Consider the following 26,968-nt stretch of genomic DNA (forward strand, 5'->3'; position numbering starts at 1 on the left):
TTTTCCCAGGGCGAGGCTCCATCCCTCAGCGCGCTCGCCGGGTGTGCTAACCCTTCCGTTTCCCTGAACGCTGGGAATTTGGCTATGTAGTTTGTATTCGTATATTTTAATACGATTTTATTCATTCACAGACTTTGAAGTGTGGTTGCTCAAACAGTGCTCTTGAAAACGCATCTCACCAGCTGGTGTCAACCAAGTCACAAAGAGGCTTGTCTCAAGGTTTCCTAAGCAGAGCTGTGGGTATCACTACAGCAGGGCGAACAAGGACTCCCAGTGGGACCAGGTCCCTGCTGTGGCTTGCCGCGCTGCACAGCCCCAGGACAGCTGTGTTCCCGTGACTCGGTTTCCTTAAATCATGGTTAGGGGCAGCAGATTCTTTGGAAAATGGCTTGTACACCGAGCAGCAGTACATGAGGAGGACAGGAACGGTGAAGGGTTGTTCATACAGACCTGGCAGGCTCTGGCCCGAGCGTGGGCATGTAAGCCACGTTCATATGGATCTTGTAGCCACCAGCCTAAGGGGTAGGTGTGCGGTGTCTGGGAGGTACGTGAAAGCCCCTCTGGCTGGGGGCTTTCTCTTGTCCAGACCAAGACCCAACCGCGGGACAGAGGCCAGCGAGGCACGATGATGCCTGAGCTGGCCTCCCTGGTGTGACCCGGGCGGGAAGAGCAGGGGAAGGGGGCTCGGTCCCTGCTTCCTTCTCCCGGGGCCGGGTGCCTCAAGCCCCGCTCCCGAAGCAGGTGGGGCTCCGCTGCCACCGGGCAGAGCAGGGCAGACTCAGGCGCCATTTCGGCAGGCCCCAGGCCCTGTCACCGACCCCTCCGCAGGCCGGGCAGTGGCAGAGGGTGCTGGCCGGGGGCTGAGGCGCGGCCCGGTGGTCGGGAGGAGGCCGACGACCGCGGCCTTATCAGCCCGCAGCAGGCCGGCTCAGGCCTGGGCCGCTGGCCCATGGGCGGCGGCGGCGACGACTCGGAGGCGCCTCCTCCTGCCGCAGACCCGCGCGGCGGGGACCGGCTGCAGTAGCAGCAGCAGCGCCGCCGCCTCGGCTCCGCCGCGCCGGCCGCATGGCGGGCTACGCGCCGCGCCTGCCCTGGCTGCTGCCGCTGCTGCGCCGGGCGGCGCCGCCCCCCTGGGCCCGGGCGGCCGGTGGTGTCGCCGGCCTCCGCGCCCCGCCGCGCCCGGCCAACAGGTGCGGGACGGCTCCCCCGTCGCCGCTGCTGCTGCCAGTGCCGGTCGCGCCGTCATGCCGCCGCCGCCTCCTCCTCCCGCCCGGGGCGGCGGGCAGCGCCCCCCGCTCGCTGAGCGCCGCCGCGGGCGCGGAGCCGCCGGCGCCGCCGCCACGGGGGGCCGCGGGCTCCGCGACGCGCTTCGAGGCTCGGAGGCTGCTGGCCCTGGCGCACCCCGAGCGCTGGAGACTGACAGGTACCGGCCGCGGCCTGGGGCTGCCGCGCCGAGGGCCGGCCTGCGGCTTTGTCCGAGCGCGGAAGGGGCGGGGGGGACGCGCCGGGCTGCCCTGGCCCCGGCCAGGTGCTCCCAGGGCCGAGGCGGGCGCCGGGCCCGTGCGCTGCCGTGTGGGTCCTGCCCCGCCGCCCGCCCGCCCGGCACACTGCCCGCGGCGGTCGTGCCGCAGTGAAGGAGAAGGTCGTGTTTCTCTGCCGGACCGGCACATAGGGCAGCATCTGAGCACAACGTGGAGTCTTTGAGCGAGCGTTCGATCCGTGTAGAAAGCTAAAAACGTGCATTCCCTGCCCCCCCGCCCTTGCCGTATATTAGTTTGTGGTTGTTTTGAAGGGAAGGCAGAAGTTTGGGAAGTTACAGAACTCCTCCCTATTGCCAGTAGGGTTGGTTAATGCCTCTGTGCATGTTCAGTGCTGGCTTCACAAGCAGCCTGCAATAGACTCATTCCTGCGTGGAATGAAGCAAAAATGGGAATCCTGAGCTTTCTTTAAAAAAAAAAAAAAATAAAAATTGGAGTTCTGTCTTCTAAGGATTTTTTACATAAAACTTTTGTAGAGTGCTTTAAAAACTATTTAGTTACTTAATTTTAGTGTCTGTGTGGCGAAGGCAAGCACCATGGTTGTATAAATTGTGCCCTTAACAGTGGTATTATCTACAAAGAGTAGAAACAAACTTTTCTGGATATTGGGTCTCATGGGGATAACAGTTGTTAGTGAGAAAGCGTTGCTACGTGGTTTAGTTTTCCTTAGAACCATTTTATTGGCGGGCAGCATGTGTGCTGTCACAGCAGCGTGAGGCCTTTGCAGAACCCTGGGTAGTTCCCATGCAGCGGGTAAATGGTGTTGGAAAGAAGAGAGGTGAGGTAGGTAGGCTTACATAAAGAGGTGGTTTGAGAAATATGAAATACCTTGTACAAGATTGTTTTCACAGTGGGCAGTTACAGAGCTTTGTTACATGTTGGCATGATGTAGCTGAAATATTTTGGATCCAAATTAATTTTTATAAGAAATAAGAATTATTTCTATGCCATGACCCCCTCTTTCGTGCAGCTAATGCCACTGTCTTGGGTGTGCAGAATAAAAGCAGGGGAGTATTGATGGGACAATGGGTGGGCTGGATGGATGGCGGGAAAGGTATAATGTTCAGTAAGGCTTCAGTCTTGCTCAGGATTATTTTTCTTCGTTGGCTTATGGACTAAAAAGTAAGAAGCCCTTTGCTAGGAACTGATGTTCAGTCTGTTCATATTTTGGTGAAGAAGTGAGTATCTGATCAGACAGGTTACTTGCTGATTTTACTATAGAGCTCTTTGTTTTTCCCCATTGAAATTGAAACAAATAAATTGGTTATTTTAAGGGTGGCTTTTAGGAGGCAAACGCTCCTAACTGACTGAGAACTTAATTTAGTTCCCTTTACTGGGGACTTGCTTATCACAGGCAGGGTATGGTATATTTGGTTTAAAATAAGGCTAAGTATCCTTAATCTGTGCAGCCCGATGGTTTTATCTAAGTAAATGGACTATCACAGTTACTAAAAATCAGCTACATGTGGTTTTGTCTTTCAAGATAAGAAAGTGGCCTGAATTAAATTAAAAAAAAAAAAAAATCCCAACACAACAACTCTATGATACCAAATTATGAGGACAGAAAAAATACACAAATATACTATCTGCTTTTCAGCATCTGCTGGTCTTGGTTCTGGGAGAGGAGTGAATTTATGTAAAATCCTTCTTCACCATTGACAACCTACTTAAGGGAAAACTTGTTAAGTTGTAGTTAAGAGGGAGATTGGAAACGCTAGGAAGGAAATACTTTGGGTCATTATAGAATACCAGGAATAACAAATGTGTGTGAAATGCCTTCTAGGTGGTTGTATGGAAATCCTGTCTGCCCACTGTATCTAAAATATGTTAAAATATGTTCCATTTTGTTCCTATTGCATCTTTGTACTGAGAAACTAGTCCTTAATAACTTAGTATCTCTGGTTTTCCTTCATTCAAAGAAAGAGGAGGGTTAATGGTTTCACTGTGTGAAACAATGAATCAAGGGTAAAACATTTGATTTCCTCTTCAAGTCCGCATAACCAGTAAGCAAATGCTGTGGGATCTCTTCAGAGGCTTACTGGTGTTCTTTTGTTCTGCAAGAAAGTTGAGCTTTTCCAGATCTTTTGCACTTTATATACACAGTAGTTGGTAACATGGGCGTATAGCATTACCGCATTTTCTGTGATCCCATGTGGTGTGGGTCATCATATTCTGCTCATTGAAGTTGTGCGTTAAAATTCACGGACACAGAAGGTGAAGTAGTTGCAGCGATGGCCTGGGGAGCAGAACGTGATTTATGAGGAAGTTGAGCAAGATGAGGTTCACCCACTTGCTCTGGTGGGGAAATGGTGTCAGCTGGGGACGTGCAGGTACAGAGGTGAAGGTGACCTGCCCCGGTTGTGCCTGGCACCAGGAGACGGTTGTATCTTGCTTTAGGCAGGGTCTCTTCACCATCTGCTGGCTCAGGATGAAGTGGTGTGCTCTGGCTACGAGTTCCAGTGTGCTGGCACACAGCGCCTCTTGCAGTGCTCTCCTTGTATAAGGAGGTTCTGACCCTCTGGAGCCTCTTGGGAATGGAAATAAATGTACCAGATACCACACTGTCCAAAAAAATAAACAAACCAAGGATCAGTGTAATATGTTCCATGTTTCCATGTTTCATATCCAGTTACTCCTAGAGCCGTGTAGAGCCACGTAGAGCTGCAAATACATTTTAAATGGGACATGTGTATTAAATTCTGTTTTTCCAATTTAAAGTGGTAAAAAGATGGCTAAATACTATGATGGGAATTCACTCTGACAGTACCCACAGTTTTGTATAGTGAAATTAGGAGTCTGTGAATTCTGTAATACCTCCCAGGCTTAACAAAGGAGAGAAGTAATTTTAGGAGTTCTCTGGCCGATCCTGTACAGTCAGGTCAGGTAAACCTGTGTCTTCAGTTAAATTCAATTCCCAGAGAAGAGGACAGGGCTATTGTTGAAATTAATAAATCCTGCTGTGTGTGTGAGGCAACAAAAAGTGCCTTTTCAAAATGATCCCTTTTATTTCCTCCTGCCTCCTCCTTTTTTCCCCTGTGAGAATCTGTCCGTTGCACTTTATCCAAACCACACTCGAAGGAAACAATAGTTCTATTGAATTGTAAAGTAAGCACAAAGAATTCTGAAATTTTTAATCCGGTAGCAAAGTGTGCCCTTTCCCTGTGCAGCACTCCCTGTGCACTGAGCAAGGTTTGTTTTGTGCACAGGTCTTCTCTACAGAGGTGCAAAAAATGTTACTTCTAGCATTTGGGGCATAATTTGTAGTAGTTGTTTTCCTATAGGTTGAAATTTGCTGTGAAATTAGAAGAGCACTGCCTTGTTCATAATCTGCTTTTTCTGTATTTTGAAGTTACACCAAGTGATGCACTTCCTCATCCTTGAACACGAAATACTGTATTGCTGTAGATGAATCTTTTTTAGTTTCTAATAAGCAATAAACACCTATAAAAATAACTCTTAAAGAAAGGCAGTAGTTGTACCTAAGACTACCTGATTTTTAGGTGTATTCTTTGCAATGTAGTACAGAAACTATTTTAATAATTCATTTAATTAGGGATGATTGGGGTAGCGAGCAACTTGAATTTTTTCACACCTACTGATGTAGAATACATCAGCTGTGAGTATTGCTACTAGAAAGTCATGCTTTCAGTTATTTATACTTGTACAAGCTGACATTTCTTAGGTGAAGTACTTGAGTAGGAGTATCTTTGAAAACTTCAGTTATTTGGGGAAATTAAATTGGACAGATAATATGCATTTAGTTTGTAGTAACACTTCTGGTTTCATTTTGAAACTTGCTCTTCCAAGCTTTGTAGCATAAGTTTGACCATCAGCAGGCAATCTCTGCACTTTTAAGGATATATTTTCCCCCCCTCCATTTAAAAATTAATTAAAAGGCAGACGATTGGCATCTCTCTGAAAAATCAGTTTTCAGATACCCATTTGTACCATTCCAACCTTGAGAGTGAGTCAGATTAGTTCTGTAGTGTGCGCAGCAGGAAGGAAGTTAATGGGAGCAGAGGTGGTGCTTAGAGGCACTGGAGTACCCTGCTCTTTGGAACCTGGCTTGAACTCAGTCTTGTAAATCTTGCTGTTTCTGTGCTGTGGCCCAGTAGCTGGGAAATCCTTGGCCAAAATTTGGGTTGACTTCTCAAGCCCACATATATGGTTCACTGGTTTTTATTACTGTATTTAGTTACTGTAAAGTGGTTCTGCTCATCTGAAAGCAACACAACCACCACACTGAACCTGAGTTTTCTAAAGGCAATTCTTGTGGTTTTAAAATTGTAATTCCTATCTGTGTGGTATATACAGGGCCTCCTTACTGACTGTTTTCTCATGTGCAATGTGCCTTTTCTAGAAGTCTTATAGGCTATGTGGGTGTTTTTGTTGTTTTGCTTTTCTTTTGATTTTTTCAGTGTTTGGTATGAAACTCACAAAGGTCCAAGCAGCTTTGTGGCTTTATCAGAAAAAGATTGCTTTTCTGTGGCTGGTTGGTGACAGTTCCTTATTTTAAATCGATGGTGAACTGTTAGTGAAACTACTGAGGTAAGGCAGGAACAGCAGCTGCTGACCACTGTGATCAGTTAGGTGCTTACAACTTAATCTCTCTGCAGAATGTTTTTGTGTTATTTGTGTAAATTGTGAAGATAGAGGGAACTATACCTAGATTGGTCTGACATAGAGACTGTCTTCTACACAAGATAAATACAAACAAGTTAAAGGCTTTAACTTTAAAAGCATGGTAAAAATAAATAAATAAATAAATATGAAGCTGTAATCTCTCCTGCAAAACGAAGGTTATTTTATTACTTTCCAACGTTTGGCGATTAGAAACTTGGTGGATTTTTGTGGCTGAGGAGAATCAGTGTCATGAGAAAATGCAGTAGAAATTCTGAAATATGTTTTCTTTGAAATGAATTATAGTTTTTAAATGTCTCCAACTGAACTCTATGAGTGTGTAATTAATGATTTATGCTGTTTTAACATGGTGTGATAAAATACAGAAATTACTAGTGTTTTCCTGAGTGAGCACTATGCTTCCAGTGTGCCTGAACTACAGACCGGTGCGTTCTCCTGAAGCAGTAGTCCAGGGAAGCTGCTGAAAACATTCTTTCTTAAGAGAAGGTGAAGATGCTTGCAGTCAGAGTCAAGCCTCCATCTTCGCTTTCAAGCGGAGGTTTTGCACAGCTCTGCATAGGGCTTCCATCGGGCTGTGTGCCTTGCTACCTCTTCCTTCGGCTCTCCTGGGCAAAGCAGGAGTCTTATCTGCTCTTCTTTTTCTTGGGCTTCTTCGAGTCACTGTGTGCTGCTCTGCCTGGAAGGACACTTCTGTTGCTAAATATCTTCTCTGAAACCTCTTTTGAGAAACCTTCTATAGCCTACTCTATAAAGGCTCCTTGATACTTCGATTGCTCCATAGCAGAAGGAATCCTGGCAGGTCTGTCCTGTTTGATCATAGAAACCTTACCGAGGAGCTACCAAGAGTGATTTCTATCAGTCACAAACACCTCATGACTCAAAGAGCTTTCTTCAAGGTGAGAGACGTCTTCCATAAGTTACATTGTGTGAAGGTTCTGAGCATAACGGGTGCCACCAGCTGTTAGTCTGGGGCTCACTCCTGCGCTGGTATCTCGCTGTGCCCTCCAACCCCTGGACACTGGTCTTGGTTTTGAGATATTATGTCAAAGGTATTGTCTGTCTCTGTTGTTGTCTCGCAGCAATTTTCTGCAACTGTTAATTTCTCCAAACTGTTGTATAATCCTGGTCAGTCAGATGACCCACAGTATGCCATGAGCTGTCTTGAAGATATTTTCAGTAAGTTGTGTAACTGTATTGTTGTTGTACCAAAGAAAACAGTCTTTACCATGTGAAAACCTGAACTGCTCTTTTTGTGCTTAAAAAAAAAACCGTGAAAGAAAAGAAAAAACACTACAAATTCAATAAGCACATCAAACTGTCTATAGAATATTCCTATAAACATTTTCTAAAAACTGTGGTCATCACTGGAAATAGTAACTTGCAAGATTCAGTACACTGACAGTAACTGCAAATTAAGACAACTCCACTCAAAAAGCAAGCTAGCGGCTTTCCAAAATGCACCAGGAATGTGGTATACAACCATGTCATTGGACTCGAACTGTATTTTTCTCTGAGCACAGTATTACAGTTCTTCTTAATAATGTAAGGAGGATGATTCCAGAAGGTTCTTCTTGCAAAACAATACATGTAGTCCAAATATCATGTAAGAATTTACTTCAACACAGAAAGAAAACCACACCACTCATCCTTACCCTAGAACTGTACAGAACATCCTTAAGTGCTTACGAAGTACTCTGGAAGAACATTCTGTCTTGAAATAACTGTTTGCAGAACTGACTCTTCACAGGATTGATCCCAGTCCTTCAACCTCCCTATATTAATCCAAAACAAACTCCGTGTGGGCCAGGGTTCACCAAATGGAAATGGACTTTACCTAACCAATAAATGTAAAATTTATCAGTGCATCTTTCTCCCAGGAAAGAATAACTGAGGTTAAATATTTATGCATTTGTGTTTAAAAAGCCCTTTCTCCTACAGGCTTGCAAGCATTTTTTTTTGGCTTTGTATACTTCCATAGACTGTATTGGGTGAGGAGGATGCTCTGGTAAGAACCGGCAAAATTAGAAACTCTCACTCTCTTGGCAGTGTTCTTGCATGTAGAAAATTGGTTTATGATTTGTTGGAGTCAGTCCATGTTCTGATGGAAAGTTTCTGATAGCTCTGCCTAGTTATTGCTTGTAAACATCCTGGTTTACCAGCTGGTGACCAGTTCCTTGCCCCCAAATACATTTACTGTGGAATGAAGTTGCGTATCTGCTGTCAAGAAGCAAGCCCACATTAGCCTTAACAAAGAGCATGCTGATCTTAATAGTGATGAAGGCATCACTTTGTGCGATGATTGGGTTTCTGAGGACTGCTCAGCCGCAGCTGGAGACAGCTTGCCTTGTCTTTGCTTTGGTTGCCATTTTGGCATAGCCCTGGTTTTATCGATTCCACTGATCTGCCTCACATTTTCTTTAGTTTCATCTCATAGCCTACAAAAGAAATTGATTCTAAAAAATAATGCTTCCAAAGCACACTCTTTTGTTTAACATAATTCTCTGATTAACAGAGTAAGCTGTGTGAAATTAATACTGTAAAGTATACTCTGACCTTTCGTTCTGTCAGTAACAACCTTCGGCATCACTGAAGTGTTTTCATATCTGGTTGTTGAACACCTCATGTTGAACCCTTTAGCCAGTTATCACAATGACAGCTCCTCTTTGAATGAGGAGATAGGGTATTTGCTGGTTCCTATTTCTTCAATTAGTCAACAGTTTAAAAAAAGAGCAACATCGTGGCATCTGTGCTGTTTTTTAGTGGTTCTGCTGGTATAATCAAAGTGAGAGTTTCAATTAGGGAACCTTATTTTGATTTGGGATTAAACTGATAAAGACAGGTATATTGCTTAAGGGCAAAATTACAAGTGACATCTGGATTGTGTAAATTTCATCTTCAGGACTGCATTGCTCTGATACATTATTGACACTTTGTAAGTAGTTCGGTAGACTTCAGTTTGTTTTATGCACTAGTGTTTGATTTTAGTTCAGTTAAGGCTGTTAACAATGAAACCCGTGCTCGTTTGAAGAATAGCTGAAGGTAAATCCAAGCCAGAGAGAGCCATATGGGAATTTTAGCCATATAGCCCTCTTCCTTCAGTGGATATTTATAGATGCAGCTCATGTGTCCAGTTCCATCCCTAACAGAAATTGTCTGGACTAGTGGAGACTGAGCTGCCGCGCGGCACTGTGCTTATAAGTAATACTTTTGACCATGTCCAGCTGCCTTATAGACCAGATTTTCTTCCCAGGAGATGACCTGCCTTTTGTTGGATTTTTCCTGTTGCTTCACAGCTTGAATACACCAGTGCAGCCAGGTTGTTAACAGGCTCACTCACTCTTACGAAGTTTTAGCTAATAAATAATGTGCTTATGAGATGTGGCTATGGCATGGACCACAGAAATTTGCAACAGGAAGTCTTTCCCTTACTACTGTGGCTTCTTACAGTTTCTATAGGTTCAAGTTAAAGATCCTAGTCCTTTATCTTTTGTGTGCTTGCTGGCCTTAGTGCAACACAATGGAAAGATTGCAAACAAATCTTGAATAGGACCTGCAGGCTGCAGATCGGATGCAAAAGGAGGGGTAGAGCTTGTTTGGGCAGTGTGTGCAGCTCTCCCAGGACTGCTCTGTGGCACTGCAGTGAAGGTGCAGAGAAGTGTTTGCTTCGGGTGGTAGCAGGTATATATGTTTTGTACCCTGAATTCTTCATCATAAATACACAGCTGTGTTTATACTTCAAGTGAAAATGGAAACAAAGCTCTCCATGTGTTTGTGGAGGTGGTAAGAGGCATCAAACCTTCTGTGACAGATGTTAGAAATACTGCTTACAGTAGTATGCTCTCTGTAGGAGGCTCTCTGCTGTCTTCATCATAGAAGTGATACAAGCTCAGCAGAATGGAACACTCAGGCAACTTCAGGATTTTCAGTACAGTGTCTTTTTGCCTTTAAAGGCATTACCTGCTCATATTTTGTAGCAATCCTGTTAATGGTTCCTGTAAGTGTGGGGCTGGCCGTTGGAAACTTACACTGTATAAATAGCATTGTTTGTTGTGGTTCAGTGGTTTTCATATCAAGTTTTTTCAGTTTTCAATTAAGATGGGATTTTTCCTACTCAGCCTTCCAAGCTGGGCTTGCCTTTTCAGAGTCAAGCCGTGTTCTTGGCTCAAGAAATTGCCTTGCAGATTGAAGTTCAAAAGGCTCAGTCTTGGTCTAGTGTGATTTTCATACCCTGTGATGCATCTTCAAACAGTTACACAGGTTGCTCCACGGGTGACCTTGCAACTGGAATTCAAGAGTTCTGCTCAACAGCAGATGTGCTTATAATGCAAACTTACGCTGTTTTTCTTTTAGACCAACAACAGTAAAGAGTAAAATAAATGTATATACATTTTGCCAGTCAAGAGTAAATGTAATGCTTTTTTGTTGTTCTTCTCCCCGCCACCCCAATAAAATTGCATGTTTTAGTTCTCAGATCAGAACTTCAGTCCATTGCTGTCTCAGAAATAGGCAGTTGGAAGCTTTAACACAGTAACAAGCATGCATAATAAACCCCAAAGCAAACAAGAGTTGAAGAACCATGTGGGATATGTGGAAAATGTGGTAACTCTTAATGGTCTGTAAGGATGACATCTCTGGAAAGTTAACCTTGTTGGGTGGTGGTGTGGAGGGTTAGACAAGAGAAGTGATGCCAGGACTTTGACTGTATACAGAGGCTTTCAGGATCTTAAAATGTGCCTTGCCTAATTTAATTTATACAGTGACTTAAAATATCCCATTCAGAACTGGGCCTAAAAGAAGGCTGATTATTTAAAGTAGCACTCTCAAGCTTAATAGAAATTTCAAGCGAAAAATTATTTCATATGTACTATTAATGATCTTGCAAATTCAGAATAATTCTCCTTTCCTTTTCCTTGTTGATTTGCAGCTGCTGTTGGCTTCCTGACAGTTTCCAGTGTCATTACCATGTCAGCCCCTTTCTTTCTGGGGAAAGTTATTGACATTATTTATACAAATCCCAGTGAAGATTTCACCGACAGCCTGACCAGCCTGTGTGCCTTGCTGAGTGGAATCTTTCTATGTGGTGCTGCTGCTAATGCTACTCGTGTCTACCTCATGCAGACTGCAGGTAAAAACAGAAGCAGAAAGCAGTAGTGAGAGTCATCTGGTTTTGACAGAGTCAGGATATCTAATGATCTGAAATAAGTTCTTGGCACTGGCTGAGAGATCCTCTTGGAATCAGTAGCTTTTTACCAGATCAAAGGTAAACTAATAGTGCAAAGATAAGTATGCTGGAGTAATTGTTCATTTTTATTCACTGTTACAAGACATCTTCAAGCTCACTCTCTTCTGGTATATTACAGATCTGTAATGTGAGTTGTTCAGTGTTGCATCATCCTGTGATTTTTATATTGTTAGTCTCTGTGAGTATCACGGTACTTGTGTGCCATGCTTGACTGGCTTTTGTTTCCAACAGGACAAAGAATTGTGAAACGTTTGAGAGCAACCATGTTCTCCTCTATTCTGAAGCAAGAAATTGCTTTCTTTGACAAGACCAGAACGGGAGAGCTGATAAACCGCTTATCTTCAGATGCAGCCCTCTTGGGCCGTTCAGTGACTGAAAACCTTTCAGATGGGCTCAGGGCAGGATCGCAAGTATCTGTGGGGGTTGGAATGATGGTATGGTGGTCTCTTCCCTGCTTGTCACTTCTTGTAGTTTCAAGTTTGTTTCAGTCCTATTAGGCAACGTGTGAATGTGATTCAGTCCAGAAAGTGGTGTGTGATCTTTGATACAAGAGTATTTCACTGGTTATCCACTATAACTTTTATGTACTGCATTGCAACAGATGATGTGCCTGTAGCCACTTGATGTTTACTCACAAGCCAAAATATGGATAATGAAGGTTTCAAATTAACTACTGTTGCTGCCCAAATTCATCAAGGAAAGTATAGTAGACAAATAGCTCAACTCTATTCTTACTGAGCAACTGGTCTAGTGGAAGGTGTCCCTGCCCTTGGCAGGAACTAGATGATCTTTAAGGTCCCTTCCAACCCAAACCATTCTGTGATGCTCTGATATTAAAATAAATGATAAAGTTTCTGTGGTTGTAGGTAAAATAGGGTGTGAAGGGCCTGATGTAAAACTCGTTGAAGTAGGGTTGATTCTGGTTAAAGCCTCAGTGAGCAAAGGCAGCACTGAAAATCAAATTACTGTTGAGGATTTTTACAAGTGTTAAGTCTTTCTGCTCTAGTCCGTCAGTAAAGAACATATTTAGGTATGAAGCATGTTAATGAAGGCTTCAGTGAGGTGCATCAGTTAATATTCCTTGGTGGTCAGTTGGTTTACTTAAAAATCTGATTTCCTGCATGTTTTCTGTGGCATTCATTTTGTTATTCTTATCTGAGAAAAGATACATTGGTGGAAATTATCTTAAATGAGGGTGTAGTAATTCCTGCTGTCTACCTGGAGTTAAAAACAGGTAGCAAAAAGTCTCCTCATAAAAATAAGCTTCCAATATTGTTGTTTTTAGAAACTGTTAAGAGTTTCCACTGTGAAGCTTTAAAGCTTTAATACTTTGTCACTGATAAGAATTCTGCCTTTCTGTAGTTATCTAAGCAAATAGAGTCCATAAAGTTTTATCTTGCCATAAATTAAATAGAATATAAGGCATTCTGCTCAAAAATGCTGCCAAGATTCAGTGTTAAAAGGTGGACTATAAAAGCTTGCCCAGAAAGATTATTATGAAATAATTATAAAGCCTGTCAAGGAAGTAAACTTTGAATTTTTCTGGAGATATTTGTTTTCAATACAGAAAGCAAGATGAAATGAAAACACATTAGATCTAATTTCAATGAATCTTATGAAAATAACTCATTTAGGAGCTTTGATGATGATTGTTATGAGTGATAAGGTTTTGCAACAGGAAATTAAATCTATTATTCCAGGTTATGAGCATTCATGGGTGTAAGGGAGCACTGGTGACCTCCATCTGTTTCTCGGTTACCCAGAAGTAGTGTATGATATTTCTCTACTCAAACTTTCTGTATTACACCATCTATTTAAAAGTTGTGAAAGCGCTTTAGGAGCTATATAATAGTTTATGTCTTTCAACATCCCCAAGAGATTTCCTGGTAGGTCTCTTTACTGGCAGGTTAAGATACTTGGCTTAGACCACACAGGGAACCAGTGAGAAAGCTAGAAATGAAATCCAGACCGCTTTGCTTATAATCCTTTGTTCTAACCGTGGGATACATCCCAAGTACTGTGGAGGAATGGTTATTTTGCCTGGAAGAAATAAAACATGACAAATGAAAGCATGGCAGCTCTAAATTAAAATCCTACTAGTTTTAGAGAACTCCAGGAAGGGAAGTTGCACTTCAATGCTCCAGTGTTTTTTTTAATCTGAATGCTAACCCCTGACACATACCTTTTTTCTTCTAGTTTTTTGTGTCTCCTAGCCTTGCTGCATTTGTTCTGAGCGTTGTGCCACCCTTGGCTGTCCTGGCCGTGATTTATGGAAGGTACTTGAGAAAACTTACTAAAATGACCCAAGATTCTCTTGCAGAAGCAACACAGGTAATCTATTAACAGATGCTTTCTAATTAACTTCAAAGTTGCTCTAGTGTATTTAGGTTAATATCTCTGAAGTTACAGATCTTCTGAAGATAATTGTACTGTTCATTGCCCTAAGCCATGCTGAGCCTGCCTGTAGTTTTGCACCTGAATAGCATGAAAGGTAAACGTCAGTAACACTTATGCATAGATCTCATCAACAGCCACGCTTAGGTTGTCCATCACAATATAATGTGGAGGTACCAGGCCCTGAGAATTTGGAAACATAGGAAAGGTTAAGGAGGTTAGGCTTTAGCTTTGTGAGAGCATTAAAAAAATCAACCTATGAAGTCCCGTGTTATTTGGTACCTAGGTTTGAAAAACACTTTTCTTGGACTATGGTTATGAGTTTGAAGCCATCAGAAGCATCCTAGATGGACCTGTTTTTAAAGAAGACTTTGCTAGCAGGTCTTTCTCTGGAATGAATCCTTGACGTCTGACTTTATTGTCAGCTCTGTAATATTTATGAGGCTTAACGTTACTTAAACTTTTCTGGGCATCTTAGCACATACCCAGGTATTTGGGAGGAAAATAGAGGGACCTGTTGAGGCTGTCGTAGAGGAGCCTTCTTTGTGCTTGCTGACCGTGCTGAAATAATACTGCAAAGTGCTATCAGAGCATAGTAGTGATGGTGACCTATTCCTTACAGGCTGAGGGTGGGGAAACAGCATTAGAAAGCATAGAAATATAATTAGGAAAGATCTAGTTGAAATAGCCACACTTGTCAGCTAAACTTAGGGTGTCCTCTGTAGGACTTCTGCAAATTGACTGTGCAGAAGGAAGATTAGCCCTCTTCTGCTTATCTTCCTTGTCCTGTGTTGAAGGGAGGCTCATGCCTTCGTAAACTGGGTGTGGGACTTCACACGAACAAGCACTTTTAGCATTACGTTCAAATTTTCAGGTTGAATGGGGGATGGAAGAATAACAATTATATTTTTATATCACATGCATATGCTTTATCACAAATATATATTTTTAGTCACAGAAGGAGGTCTTGTTCTTTTTTATACCATCACGGTGCCTATTATCAAGTTAGCATAATAGGTTACAACTGAGGTAACTTCAGAATGAATTCCCAGTGTTGCTTTGATCAGCTGAGTGGAATTGTTTCAGGAAATAACTGTAGGCTTTCTTGCATGATTTAGTATAGAATAGAATAGTCTGTATTTATTTTTCCTGTCCCCATCTTGTTATTGCAAGTTTTGTGAATAGTGTTTTCCTTTATGTGCATTGTTCACATCAAATTATGGTGGGTTTTTTTAACCCTACTTTTATATTTTTCTATCCCTGATAGCACTTAAGGCAAGGCAATCTTGAAGTTCTTTTTAAACTGCCTGGTCATGCAGTTTACTTTTATCTTAATAAAATTAGAAAAAAATAAAGTTGGGGGTGTGTGGAGAGGCGGGCATGACAAATTTTCAAGTGGTATCCAAAGGAATGTAATCGGAGATTAGTGTAGTGATATTGGTTTAGCTTTCAAATGTTCTGTAATATGAGCATTCCAAATTGTGTGTCTACGTGTATTTGTTTTGTTCTTTGCTTTAATGCAGTTAGCTGAAGAGCGTATTGGAAACATAAGAACAGTTCGAGCTTTTGGGCATGAAGTGGCTGAAATGGGGAAATATACAAAGAAAGTTGATTACGTGCTACAGCTGGCTAAGAAAGAGGCACTCGCTCGGGCAGGCTTCTTTGGAGCAGTAAGTATATTTTGATGAAAGTAAATCAAGCATGCCAAGTGTCAGTTATGTTAAAATTCATGAGGATACTTATAAACCTGCAAATTAATGAACTGCGTGTAAATTTAACCCACATAAAGCTGCCAGAAGACTGGACTTAAATCAGTCTAAAGGAATCGGGGGGGTGTGCAGGTGAGGGAGGAATTGCTTTTTTGCATAACAGCTTGCAGTGAGTTTGCTTAATAGTATCCTAAAACTGCAACATAACTGCAGACTATCAATTCTTCTCCTTTAATGATGGTTGAGAATAATGTTTGATTTCCTTTCCATCTTGGGGAAAAACACAACCAACCAAAAAAAGAATTTTCGAAACTGTTGGATGGCGCAGTGCAGTGCCCACCGGCTATTGCCTTGGATTGCTTGAGAATTGGTTTTGTTCAGATTTAACTCAGTCCTCTCCAAATCTTAGATACCCCTAGTGTAGGAATTCTTTTATTAGAAGGAAAATTCTGAAACAATATTTTAGAGGATGAAATTTAAGATGTATGTGACAAAATCTGCCTTTTCCTCTTTTTCCTTAGAGTGGCCTTTCTGGAAACTTAATTGTCCTCTCAGTCTTATACAAAGGAGGATTACTAATGGGCAGTGCCTACATGACAGTTGGTGAACTCTCATCTTTCCTAATGTATGCTTTCTGGGTTGGAATAAGCATTGGAGGTATGGAATGAGAAATTACATTTTCTCCAGTTCAAAGCGTTACAGCCAGTATGGGGGCGGGAGGGAAGAAACTCTTAAAAGGTCTGTCTTTCTTAAAAAGCCTCTTCCAAATGATCTTCCCAAAAAACATACTTCTTTTTTTTCTGAAGAGTTAATTAAAATAATAATTTATAACTTAATTTAAGCCTTCCATTTTCCCAAACAAATACAAGAGTTATTTATTTCAATGTGTGTTTATGATGGACACATATTACTTTAATTTTGAGTCTAAATGAAGATAGTTGATATGTTTTACAAAATACATGTGTCAGTGTTAAACATACTTTGTTTAGAAAGGCTTGCAGAATTTAGCTGTAATTCAGTGTAGAGTGTTTAAGAGCTGAAAGAGTTAAACAAGGTGCCAGCAGAACACTACACTGTGGTGTTTTCTGGTCTTCCTTACTGTCTCCTCCTTGAAGCTCAGACTGTGTAATCTACTGGCCCAGAAACAAACTGTTCATCTTTTTGACAGAGCAGTCTTCACTACTGCATACAGGCAAAAATGAAGATAAGGTACTTTGAACTTTACCTGATTGGAAGGGTTCTTCTTTAAAAAGGAGACTGTTACTTCTGATAGACCAGCAGGGCAATGCAGCTCCGCTGTACTCTTCTAAGACTATGCCTGGTATCGTGGGAAGCACAGAGATGCACCTGAGGGCAAAATTCACAAAAGCTGCTTCCTTGAATATCCTAATTCCAGTGGCACCCATTCCAACTACCAAACCCCTTTCTTCTCTGCGTAAATCATCCAAGTTTGGTCAACAGACAGATAGCTGGCACTTTGCAAACATGGGACAAAATAATGTTAAGTAAATGAAGGATTAGGTTAGAAGCACTGATAAAAGGTAACTGAATTAACTTTTATTTCCTATAAAAACATATTTTTAAATTCTACTTCAGATTATTGAAGAATGTTATTTTGCACAGAGCTGAAGTGTCTTGCCAGAAGAGGCTTGCCTTCCTTGACGCCTCTACAAGGCATATAAATCTTCTAAGTACTAAGTCTGCTTGGTGTATATCATCATCGATACATGTAGGAGTCCATGCAATGAACTGTGAAGCTCACTGCATAGTTTGGGACTTTGCCCCTTTTTGATATAACAGTTTGCTGAACACGGGTTGTAAAAATTAAAAACATTTTCTAATTACTATTTGCTGTCTGTATAATATACTGCTTTTTCATGCGTGGTTGTGAATTTGCAAACCTCAGTGTCCCAATCTCAAGGCACTCTGTGAGGCTCGTGCCTCCTCCCCTGTGCCCTGCTCTAGGATGTAGATGCTTTGGCTCTTTATTCCAAGCAGACAGCTTCTCACCATGGCTAGGCGCTTCGTGTCACAAGCTTTCAGATGGTCCTCAGCAGCAGCGTGATGAAATATCCTGCCTACGCTTACAGACTCGTGACCTTGTGCTGGGCTTGTTGCTCTGCAAGAATAAACCAGTAAACTTATTTTAATATACCTCGGGTTTTCTGCCCTCCTGAAATCACTCTTAGCACTATAAGCATTTTAAGGTGGAGGTGGTTTATTCTATATGTTTATTCTGTTGGAATTCAGATATTCTGAAGTTGGTTACTCTATTTTGAAAGACACACAAAAAATGAAGAAATAAGACACATTTATGTCTTACTCCATTTTTGGTTCTAGGTTGGTTTCTGTGTTTATTTCAGCCAGAAAACCCTTCAGCCAAGCCAGCTCCAAGATGATTCACACAGCTGCTAAGAGCTGGGACCCAGTACTATACGCAGGCCTTGTCCTTAGCTTTTACTTCATCCCATAGTGTTTGAAGCACGCTGTCTCGGGAGGCTCATTTCTTTATGTTGTCTGTTCTCCACATAGCTTCTCAAGCATCAGTTCCAACTTAAGTTTTGTGCCCTCTCTCTGCTGGGGCTTATTCAGCCAGGCTCCCCTGTACTAGTATAACCCCGTCTGACGAAGAACAGTGTTCAGAGTGCTCCATTCTACAGAATGCTTTTGAAAATATAGCTGGTTGTATGCAAGGCTGTTTCTCTAAAGCTGGATGTTGTTCTTCCTGACAGATGAATGAAAAAAGTTACTTTGCTTTTGAGTATACGCAAGCTTAAGTGTATTAATGTTTTCTTTTTTCTTCAGATAGATTTATTTTACAAGTACAAGCAAAAATGGTGAATAAGGGTTATTGGTAGCTCTCAAGTGAGACTAAATGGAATTTAAATCAGCATGTTTGATAGCGTGTTGGAGTAGAAGATCCCCTACACATCTGATGCTTCAATGCTGGTGGTGAAATGTATAATGCAAATTTTATGTCTGCTATGTCTTCCATTCCATATGGATGCGTAATACCGCTCTGCTTTTTGTTTAGGTCTAAGTTCCTTTTATTCTGAGCTAATGAAAGGACTGGGTGCTGGTGGACGTCTATGGGAACTTATTGAAAGGAAGCCCCAGCTTCCATTTAATGGTGGGTTCTTGGTTTGTTACTATTACCATCAAACTGAAAGCCTGGAGAAGAGGGGGGAATCTGGGAAAAAGAAAAGCAAAGTAAATTATTTGTTCTAGGAACAGCAGGACTAGTGAAATCTTGATTGCTACTGATGGGTGTTTGTGTTTCCTATCCACAGTTACTGTTTAACCAGATACGGGCCTGTGCCACCATATGCCGTGGCTAGTTGGGGGTTACTTGTGTGTTGCATCTGGAAAGAACTAAGGGGTTTGAGTTGCATGTCTTTAGCATGAACAAACACTACTCAGGTGTTGCCCTGGTGCTGCCAGTTTTCACAAAACTGGTAGGAACTACGCCAGTGAGACTCTGTCCTTCGGGAATGCAGCACTGCTGTCTGATTAGTTTGCTTTGTATGGATATGTGTTGCTGGGATATAAGAGGGCTTGAAGAAATTGTGTTTCTTTGTCATATTACCTATGACAAGCTTTTTCTAGTACTGATACTTTTCTGAGGTAATTGTTTAAACCAAACGCTGTGCTCCGGAAAGAAGTTGGTTGTATTCAACTTTGGCAATCATTCATTCATTCGTGGTAGTTTGTTATGGTATTTCACAAACTGACATTTTAGTTTCAGTGAACTGTTGCCTAAGAGTTATGCCTCTGATTGGTCTTGGAATACTCTCTTGTCCTGAATTTATTAAATATACTTTCATTAAAAAAAAATCATAAACATGGTCATTAATGCAACAAACCCAGCAGCAGCTTTATGCCAGTGACAGCCTCTTCTTAAAAGCTACATAGCAGATAGTGGAGAAGGAACTGTTCTTGTTCAAAGAGGAGGGTGCTTCAGGTGACTTCTGTGGCTTGGTGAAAGGGTAGGAAGTGATTTGCAATGTTTATCTTTTTTCATGTGTTCTATGGCAACGGGACTTTGGCCTGCGACAATGCCATTTTATTTCACTGCTTCTGATAGGCAACATTTAAATTGCTTATAGCACGTTTTAAAATTCAGATAATTTTACCAGAAGTGAACATTGTTAGTTGTTAGATATTAGCAAGATGCAAATTCTCCTTCTTGCTGTAGGTTCACTGCTGGTGAGCAACCTGAAATTGCATTCAGGAACAAGTGGTCTATCACACTAATTCAGTCACAGCTGAAATACAACCCCTGTGGTCCTGAATTGTGGCTTGCAGCTACCCCTACATTTAACACAGAGATGAGATATTTCTGTTGGGTGTCTGTAAAGCAAGTTCTAGGAGGGCTGAGCTGATTTTCATTTCTGTTCATGTTTCTGTATTTTATTCTTTGTCATATAGAGGGAGTCACATTGGGCAAAGACACATTCAGAGGTGCTTTGGAATTCAAGGACGTTGAGTTTGCATATCCAACACGTCCAGAAACATCAATTTTCAAAGATTTTAGCCTTTCCATTCCAGCTGGCTCTGTTATGGCTCTGGTTGGCTCAAGTGGTACAGGGAAATCGACTATTGTATCCCTTCTGCTGAGGCTGTATGATCCTATCTCAGGTATGTTTTGTGTGTTGTTCTCATTCGTGACAATTGATGCTTTGCATCTCACGTACACCTTATAAGCAGTCAGAGTTCCTGTCCTTGAGGTCCTGATGTGACTGTTCCACAGATGCACTGTGCTCCCTTCTGGGGTGTACAGTTACCTTGTGGTGGTGCCTGCATGGCTTTACATTTCTGATCCACCAGTATGTGATCCCCAGGGGTCGTTGTTCTGAACTGTTCTTTCTGCCTCTTTTCAATACCTGTCAAACACACTTGACTCCACTGTTCTTAATTTAAGGTACTATCACCGTTGATGGCTTTGATATCCGTCAGTTAAATCCACTGTGGTTCAGAACAAAGATTGGAACAGTGAGTCAGGTGAGGAAGAAAAGTAATTCTAAGTCAATGAAATAATTCTGTGTGATCAACTAGCTGTGCCTTACTTTGCTTCTTTCTGAAACTCCATAATCTTGCTTTTCAGTGAAACCCCTCCCTCTCACCATAACTGCTGTTGTGTGTGCTTTGTTCTAAAGTATTGAGAGCTAGTCCCATTTTTCTGTAGTGCGTTTTTACACAATCACAGCAATTCAGTGTTAGCATAGAAGAAAAGTGTGCATGTGGAGACTGGGAAGTACATTGTTGCAAACTGTATAGGTATACCATCTTGATGTTTGCTATGACTTGTTGAAGAAAGTAACACAAAGCTTAATACTTAATTAACATTTCCTATTAATGGAAGTTACACAATCATATTTTACACAACCATTTGGAAACTGTCCTTCTGTGCTCCGTGTTGTTTCCAGGCAAACACAATTCCGGTAGGAAAGCATGAAAATGCAGCACTGTTGGCATTACTCTTGTAGTGTTCCCTCTGTAGCAACCCCAAAACTCTGGAAATACAGAGAGATGTTCAATGATCTCTTAAACATAAACTACTTCACCAGTTAAAATATGTATGTTACTTCCCTCATCTCCCGAGATGCTTCACAGTGTAATCAACTGTTAGGTTGATGTCCTGGTTAAAAGCACCAGGATAACTGGGTATATATTGCATTTCAAAACATCTACTTTATGTAATAATGCCACCAAAAACTTACATGCAAAAATGCTTTTCCTGTGGTCACATCAGCATTTGTCTTTTTGAATGTATGTATTTCACTTGAGTTATCAGTAGGAGATTCATACTGATATTCATACTATAGCATCTCTATTTTATAAACAGAGCAGACTTACCTTGTTTCAGACATTTTCCCATTGTACATCACTTGTCCTATCTGCCAGTCCTCTTCTCTGTTTTAATCTTTAATATAAATTAAATGCACAAAATGTCATGAAATCTATGTAGAGATTAGGAGAATCATCATCATTGTTGCAAATGATGATATGTAGAAAAATACAAAGGGATGTTTTCTGATGTTTGAATGAATAACTCTTTCTGAACTCTTCCTCAAATATTAGGAATTGAAGGTTACGTTACGTATTGTTCGTTCAAAAAGCAGCTTATTTTTTTAATTAGTTTTCACTGCCCATTTTAGTGTTAGAGGTGGTTTTATTTCTTTGGTTTGAATTCAGTTAACTCTAGTTTACATACTTGTTTATATGGATAGAAAAGAAATGAATACCGGGGCTTTTAAGTGGGATTTATATTATTTGAGATACAGACGATACATGCATGTAACTACAGATCTACCATATTAGTTATGTTTTTTAATTTATCAGGAACCAATTCTGTTCTCCTGTTCCATTGCTGAAAATATTGCCTATGGTGCAGAGGATCCTTCTACAGTGACTGCAGAGGAGATTCACAAAGTTGCTGAAATAGCTAATGCTGCTAGTTTTATCAGAGATTTTCCAAAGGGGTTCGACACACTAGTTGGAGAAAAAGGCGTTTTGCTTTCAGGTACATCTTTCTATTGCTTATTTTAAAAATCTTGATTCTATAGAGTGAAGTAAGAATTCTATCACTTTTTGTTACCAGTTGTTTCCAAAAGCCATAGCCTGCCACAAGTATTAAAAAACCCCTCCTTTACCTCCCTTCTTGCCCTAAAGTCATGTGCCTAATTCTGCTCAGCGCAGGCATTCGGTTAAAATCACTTCACTTCTGGTTTCCTCTTTCAATTTACTGAGCTTTTCCCCCCAGGTGGACAGAAGCAACGAATTGCAATAGCTCGAGCTTTGCTCAAGGTAAGCCAGCACCCAAACAGCTATTTAACTGCTCTGTGGGGAGGTGGGAAGGGTTAAAATAAGAGGCAGTCTTTCGATGGGAAAGGTGGAAAAATATTTTTAAAAAGAAAATTGTATCTTTTACATCAATGGGGAAATTTAAAAGGGCTGAGTGGATTAACTGAAGAATTTGCTTATGTAAGTAATTCTTCCTATCTTTTTGGTAGTTGTTGCCGAGACTGGTGGTAAATCATTGTATAATGGGTCACTTTCAGAAGACCAGGTCAAGGATGAAGGAAGACTTGAGAAATGTGGTGCTAGTAAACTCATATGAGACACTTCTGTCACTGTGTTCACACCTCTGTTGTTCCTAGGTTGATTTTTCTGGGTTGCAACTTACTAGCTCTATAAATGCCCTGTCTTGGCTTTGAGAGGAGCCGATCTGGATTTCGGGACAACTATTTCAGGCACATCTTTTCCTTCAAGGGTTGGCCTGGGTCTGGTTTTGGGGCAGAAAAAATTCTGTGCTGCATGAATTTCAGGAGACTCCTGAGGATCAGAAGAACAGGGAGTGTGGTTCAGGGACAGCCACGGGGCCTCGGCAGGAAGCAGTTTGGTGCTGATGCTCAACTGGAAGTTCTGGCCCTTGCTGAACCCAGCTTACATTCATGTTAAGCTGCACAGATCTCTCTAGCATGTTAGCATGACCAGTTCTGCTAGATTACTGGGAGTTCCTCATTATGCCAGTTCTCTTTTACCATAAATACTGAAAAGCTGATTGCATTTCATGTCAAGTACAGTTCATGGGAGTAGAGACTTTATTTTGGGGGAAAAAAGAAGGTGGTAATAATTGAGTAGTTGATATATATGTGATTGGGGGTGCAGTGGAGTCCCCTCTCTTCCAGATAAAGTCTAAACCTTTACACTCAACTTTATCAAGGAAGTTAGGAGTATGTACTGTAATTCAGAAGAAGCTTCTAAAGGATTTGAGTGTTGGCGGGGGCTTTGGGGGATTTTTTGTTGGGTTGGTTTTTTTTTTAATTATTGAATTGGGAAGAATTCTTAAATGCTAGTTCTTAAGTACTATGTACTTCATCTGGGGTGAAATACTGCTTATTGGTAGGTCTTTGCTATTTTTTGTTACTAGACAAGGAGACTGACTGCAAGCAGAGGGTAGCTGAGCCTCTGCGAAAGATCCACATAAGAGCAGTAAATAGGAAATTGAACTTTGACTACAGTGCTCCCAAATATGCATTAAAAATCATCTCCCCCCTTTAGTCTGTAATTTTTCAAATAGTACCAGATAATAGTATTCTGATACTTCAGTTTGGAAAATTTGAGGATGGAAGAATGTTGTTTCTGTTTTGTCCTCTTGGCATTTAGACTTCTTAAAAGTAATGTTTTGAACAACACTCAGTTCTTTTGATGAAGTAAGTACAGTTACTTGGAGTTTTAAGCTGTCTGAATGCTGTTCTCTATTGATGTAAATACTGAGATCTTGTCTAGTTGTTATTATAACTGATATTACTTTCTTCTTCAGAATCCTAAAATTCTTCTGTTAGATGAAGCAACAAGGTAAGAAAGAAAATAAACAGAAACTCAGAAATTACCTATCTGCAAAACTCACATCTGGGAGGTGTTCCCTCTTCTTTCTCTCTCTCTGCATGCCCTTGCACAAATTATCTAGCCCCTTATTTTTGTCTGCTCACAAGAATGTACTTTCTAGAATGTGTGAATTGGTTAGGAGACGTGTGATAAAAGCTGTTTATGCCACATGGAAAGGATAGCTGGTACACTGTGTTGTAATTTTTGATGGAGTTAAATATGTGCTATGTAACTTGATTTTGAATCATCTACTTTTTTTGTATCTTTAGTTTAAATGAAGATCTGAGTGTGAAAGAGAGATGATTACACTGCAGTATAACTTTTTGCACTAATTAATTTAACGTTATTTTTCCACGCATATATTTGCATATGAGAATGTAATGCCTGTAACTTGGGTGTGTGCTCTAAGCATATTCATGAAACTTCCCTGCAGTTCCATGGATTTGTATTCACCAACAATAGCAAGGGTTTGCAGTTTTAGCAAAATAAGCCTAATGCATGCACAACTAACCTGTCCAAAAATAACAGATATTCCTCTCTCCCCCCTCCCCACTTCCTGTTTCTTACTAGTGCTTTGGATGCTGAGAATGAGTACCTAGTGCAGGAAGCTCTGGACCGGCTGATGGAAGGGAGGACAGTCCTAATAATTGCTCATCGTCTGTCGACTATTCAGAATGCTGATTTTGTTGCAGTCCTTGGTGAGGGCAAAATTCTTGAATGTGGAAAACATGATGAACTACTTGCAAATCCAAATGGACTTTTCAGGAAACTAATGCAGAAACAAGCTTTTCTTCAGAATAGTGATGCTTTTGCATTAGATTTACAATCCATAGAAAAGGGCTCATTAAAAGAAAATGTATGAGAGAATGTGTGAATAATGGAAGCTTACAAACTACAAAGAATATAACTTATGTTTCAGTTATGTAAAGTAAATGTTATATTTTTCCAAAATGTACAAAATATTCTTTTGAAACTTAAATGTGTTTAAACTTTTTATTGAAAGCTTTTTAATAATTATTGCAACTTTTTAAATTGTCTGTCACATTGAGACAATTTCAACGTATAGATTTTTCTGCTTTTTGTTGAGACCATTTAGAATCTTGTTTGCTGTAATGCACTGTATGTTGGTGTGCTGCATTCCATATTTTAAGGGTAATTAAATGACAATCTTATCATTTTCATATCATTCTCTTCCCTTTTCAAGGAACATTTGATTTCTATGCTTGTCAGTCATCTTAAAATGCACGACACTAATGTACTCTGAAATTTCTGACTTCGCCGCTGCACTGTCCTTCCAGTTACCATTTTGTTCTCAAATGTGAAAGTTGGTTATGATCCCCATCTACAGTCGCTGTGGAGAATTACACGAGTACACATTTTAGAGTTGGAGGATGAGTAGCATGAGTTGGAGGAAAGTTCTTTAAAACAAAACCCCAACAACAAATAACAAAAAAAAAAAAAAGTAACCAAACAAAAAACCTACCTGACTTTACATATAAGGACAAAGGAAGTGTATTAGTATATTGTCAGCATAGGAAACTCTAAAATTTGCATGCATTTTCTTCCCTTCCCCATTTTCCCAGTTCTTTAGTTTCACTTCTTTTCTAAGTGGATGTCCAAAAAACCACTCTTACATATACAAGTTTTTGTCCTTTCCTAAGGCATGTGTAAGATTTTTATTGTTACTTAAGTTTTCATTGATAGAAATCCCAAGTTTTGCCTAACTGCTTTATTAGGGACAACTACTAAACTGCCTTCTCAAGAACAGCTAGTAAAGTAATAGCATTACATTAATCTGAATAACTGCAGGAGGGTACATTTGGCAGGAAAGAGTAGGCTTTATGTTTCTAATTTAAGAATCTCTTCCAATAGAATCTCTCCAGAGTTTCTGGAAATGCAAAAACCCACCAGGTAATATAAAAAAAAAAAAAAGCTAGACACTTTCTGGGTCACATTAAAACTAATCTGTGCTAGGAAAACTTTATTGGCAATAGGTGAGATATATGCTGCTGCGCAAGCTAAAAATGTTTCTCTAATGTGCCATTTATGGCATTTTGTGGCACATAGTGAAAATGCTAAAGAGATCCCTGTGCTAAGGAATGAAAATAAAATCACACCCACATGTAATTTTATCTTCTGATAATAGTTTTACTAGAAGCAGATACTGTGCTAAAGATATGCCAGAAACACCACTGACCCAATGTTCTCTTTCGGTGTTGACTACCAAGTATTCTCTTTAGAATGCGTTTAGAGGGGCTCAGACTTTAATCCTTACTCATGTAATGTCTCCTTACATGAGATGCAATGAGCCTTTTGATTCATGTGTAACACAGGTTACAGGAATTACTTGCAGCTGAACTGAATGACTGGTTTATGGCTTTTTTTCTGGCTGTTTTATGTCTTTTGTTCATTAGTTGTTCTGGCAGGCATTGCAATCCACAGAAAAGTGTGAAAAGCTTCAGAAAAGCTCTAGTCCATAGCAAGGTGAGTGTCCGTCATAACAGGTACACTGGATAACAGACTTTGTTCAGTTCAGAGCCACTCAGTATTCCGTGGAACAAACCACAGACCTCAACAAGGTGAGAAAACACAGTTTTGTAGTCATCTGCAAGTAGAAAGCTTTGATGGACAGCTTCAGATTTGTGATTTACACATGTACAATATATGTGGTGTGTGCACGTGGCATGCTCTATGCTTCCACAGCAGCGCTAGTCAACTCTGAATATGGTTTAATTTTGAACTGTAGCTAGCTTAGTGAGGAAAAAGGTGTGAGAAAGAGAAAAAAATCAAGTATTGCATTATTTTTGTTACAAGAGTTGAAGAACTTCCTGTCTAAGGTGGAAGCTCTTGGTGTATTTTCACTGTTTCAGCACATTTTCAGCTGTCTTGAATGGGGAGATTCTGTCCAGTTGCTTAAGGGGTCTTAAACTCATGATGCAATGATCCAATAGATTTTGTACCCTGACGAATTAGGGAACTCTGTATTCTGATGAGCAAGACATTACATTTCTTAACCTATGAAGAAGAAAATGGTAGTGATCTTTTACACACAT

General features: G+C 40.9%; 1 protein-coding gene and 1 long non-coding RNA gene across 7 annotated transcripts; one reads left to right on the top strand and one right to left on the bottom strand.

The window, feature by feature from the left end:
• Positions 1-263: 263 nt before the first annotated feature.
• ABCB10 (ATP binding cassette subfamily B member 10) lies at positions 264-26,685 on the top strand. Of its 6 annotated transcripts, XM_030498886.1 has the most exons (14): positions 1,407-1,423; positions 6,961-8,184; positions 11,104-11,304; positions 11,653-11,855; positions 13,618-13,752; positions 15,339-15,485; positions 16,046-16,181; positions 18,559-18,654; positions 19,953-20,162; positions 20,446-20,525; positions 21,867-22,047; positions 22,288-22,331; positions 23,851-23,885; positions 24,486-26,685. In XM_030498886.1, the coding sequence occupies exons 3-14, from the start codon at positions 11,142-11,144 to the stop codon at positions 24,775-24,777; spliced, it is 1,722 nt and encodes a 573-aa protein (XP_030354746.1). In that variant the 5' UTR covers positions 1,407-1,423; positions 6,961-8,184; positions 11,104-11,141; the 3' UTR covers positions 24,778-26,685. The 6 variants fall into 6 exon arrangements, with proteins under 6 accessions (XP_030354743.1, XP_030354742.1, XP_030354744.1 ...); XM_030498881.1 differs by lacking the exon at positions 6,961-8,184 and having other exon boundaries at positions 270-1,423; XM_030498887.1 differs by lacking the exon at positions 1,407-1,423 and having other exon boundaries at positions 6,785-7,228.
• Positions 4,703-21,282, bottom strand: LOC115613467. Its single transcript, XR_003993395.1, has 4 exons — positions 21,272-21,282; positions 9,523-9,532; positions 7,819-7,820; positions 4,703-4,777 (listed from the first exon to the last, which is right to left on the bottom strand). It is a non-coding gene; the product is annotated as an uncharacterized LOC115613467 (long non-coding RNA).
• Positions 26,686-26,968: the final 283 nt, after the last annotated feature.

The sequence above is a fragment of the Strigops habroptila genome, chromosome 10 (assembly GCF_004027225.2).
Source record: "Strigops habroptila isolate Jane chromosome 10, bStrHab1.2.pri, whole genome shotgun sequence".
Lineage (NCBI taxonomy): Eukaryota > Metazoa > Chordata > Aves > Psittaciformes > Psittacidae > Strigops > Strigops habroptila.

Excerpts from the sequence above, each read along its gene's own strand:
- ABCB10 (XM_030498881.1), top strand. The coding sequence starts at position 1,066 with ATGGCGGGCTACGCGCCGCGCCTGCCCTGGCTGCTGCCGCTGCTGCGC. Across the intron at positions 13,753-15,338 it reads CTCTTGCAGAAGCAACACAG|TTAGCTGAAGAGCGTATTGG; the intron begins GTAATCTATTAA and ends GCTTTAATGCAG. Across the intron at positions 20,163-20,445 it reads GCTGTATGATCCTATCTCAG|GTACTATCACCGTTGATGGC; the intron begins GTATGTTTTGTG and ends TCTTAATTTAAG.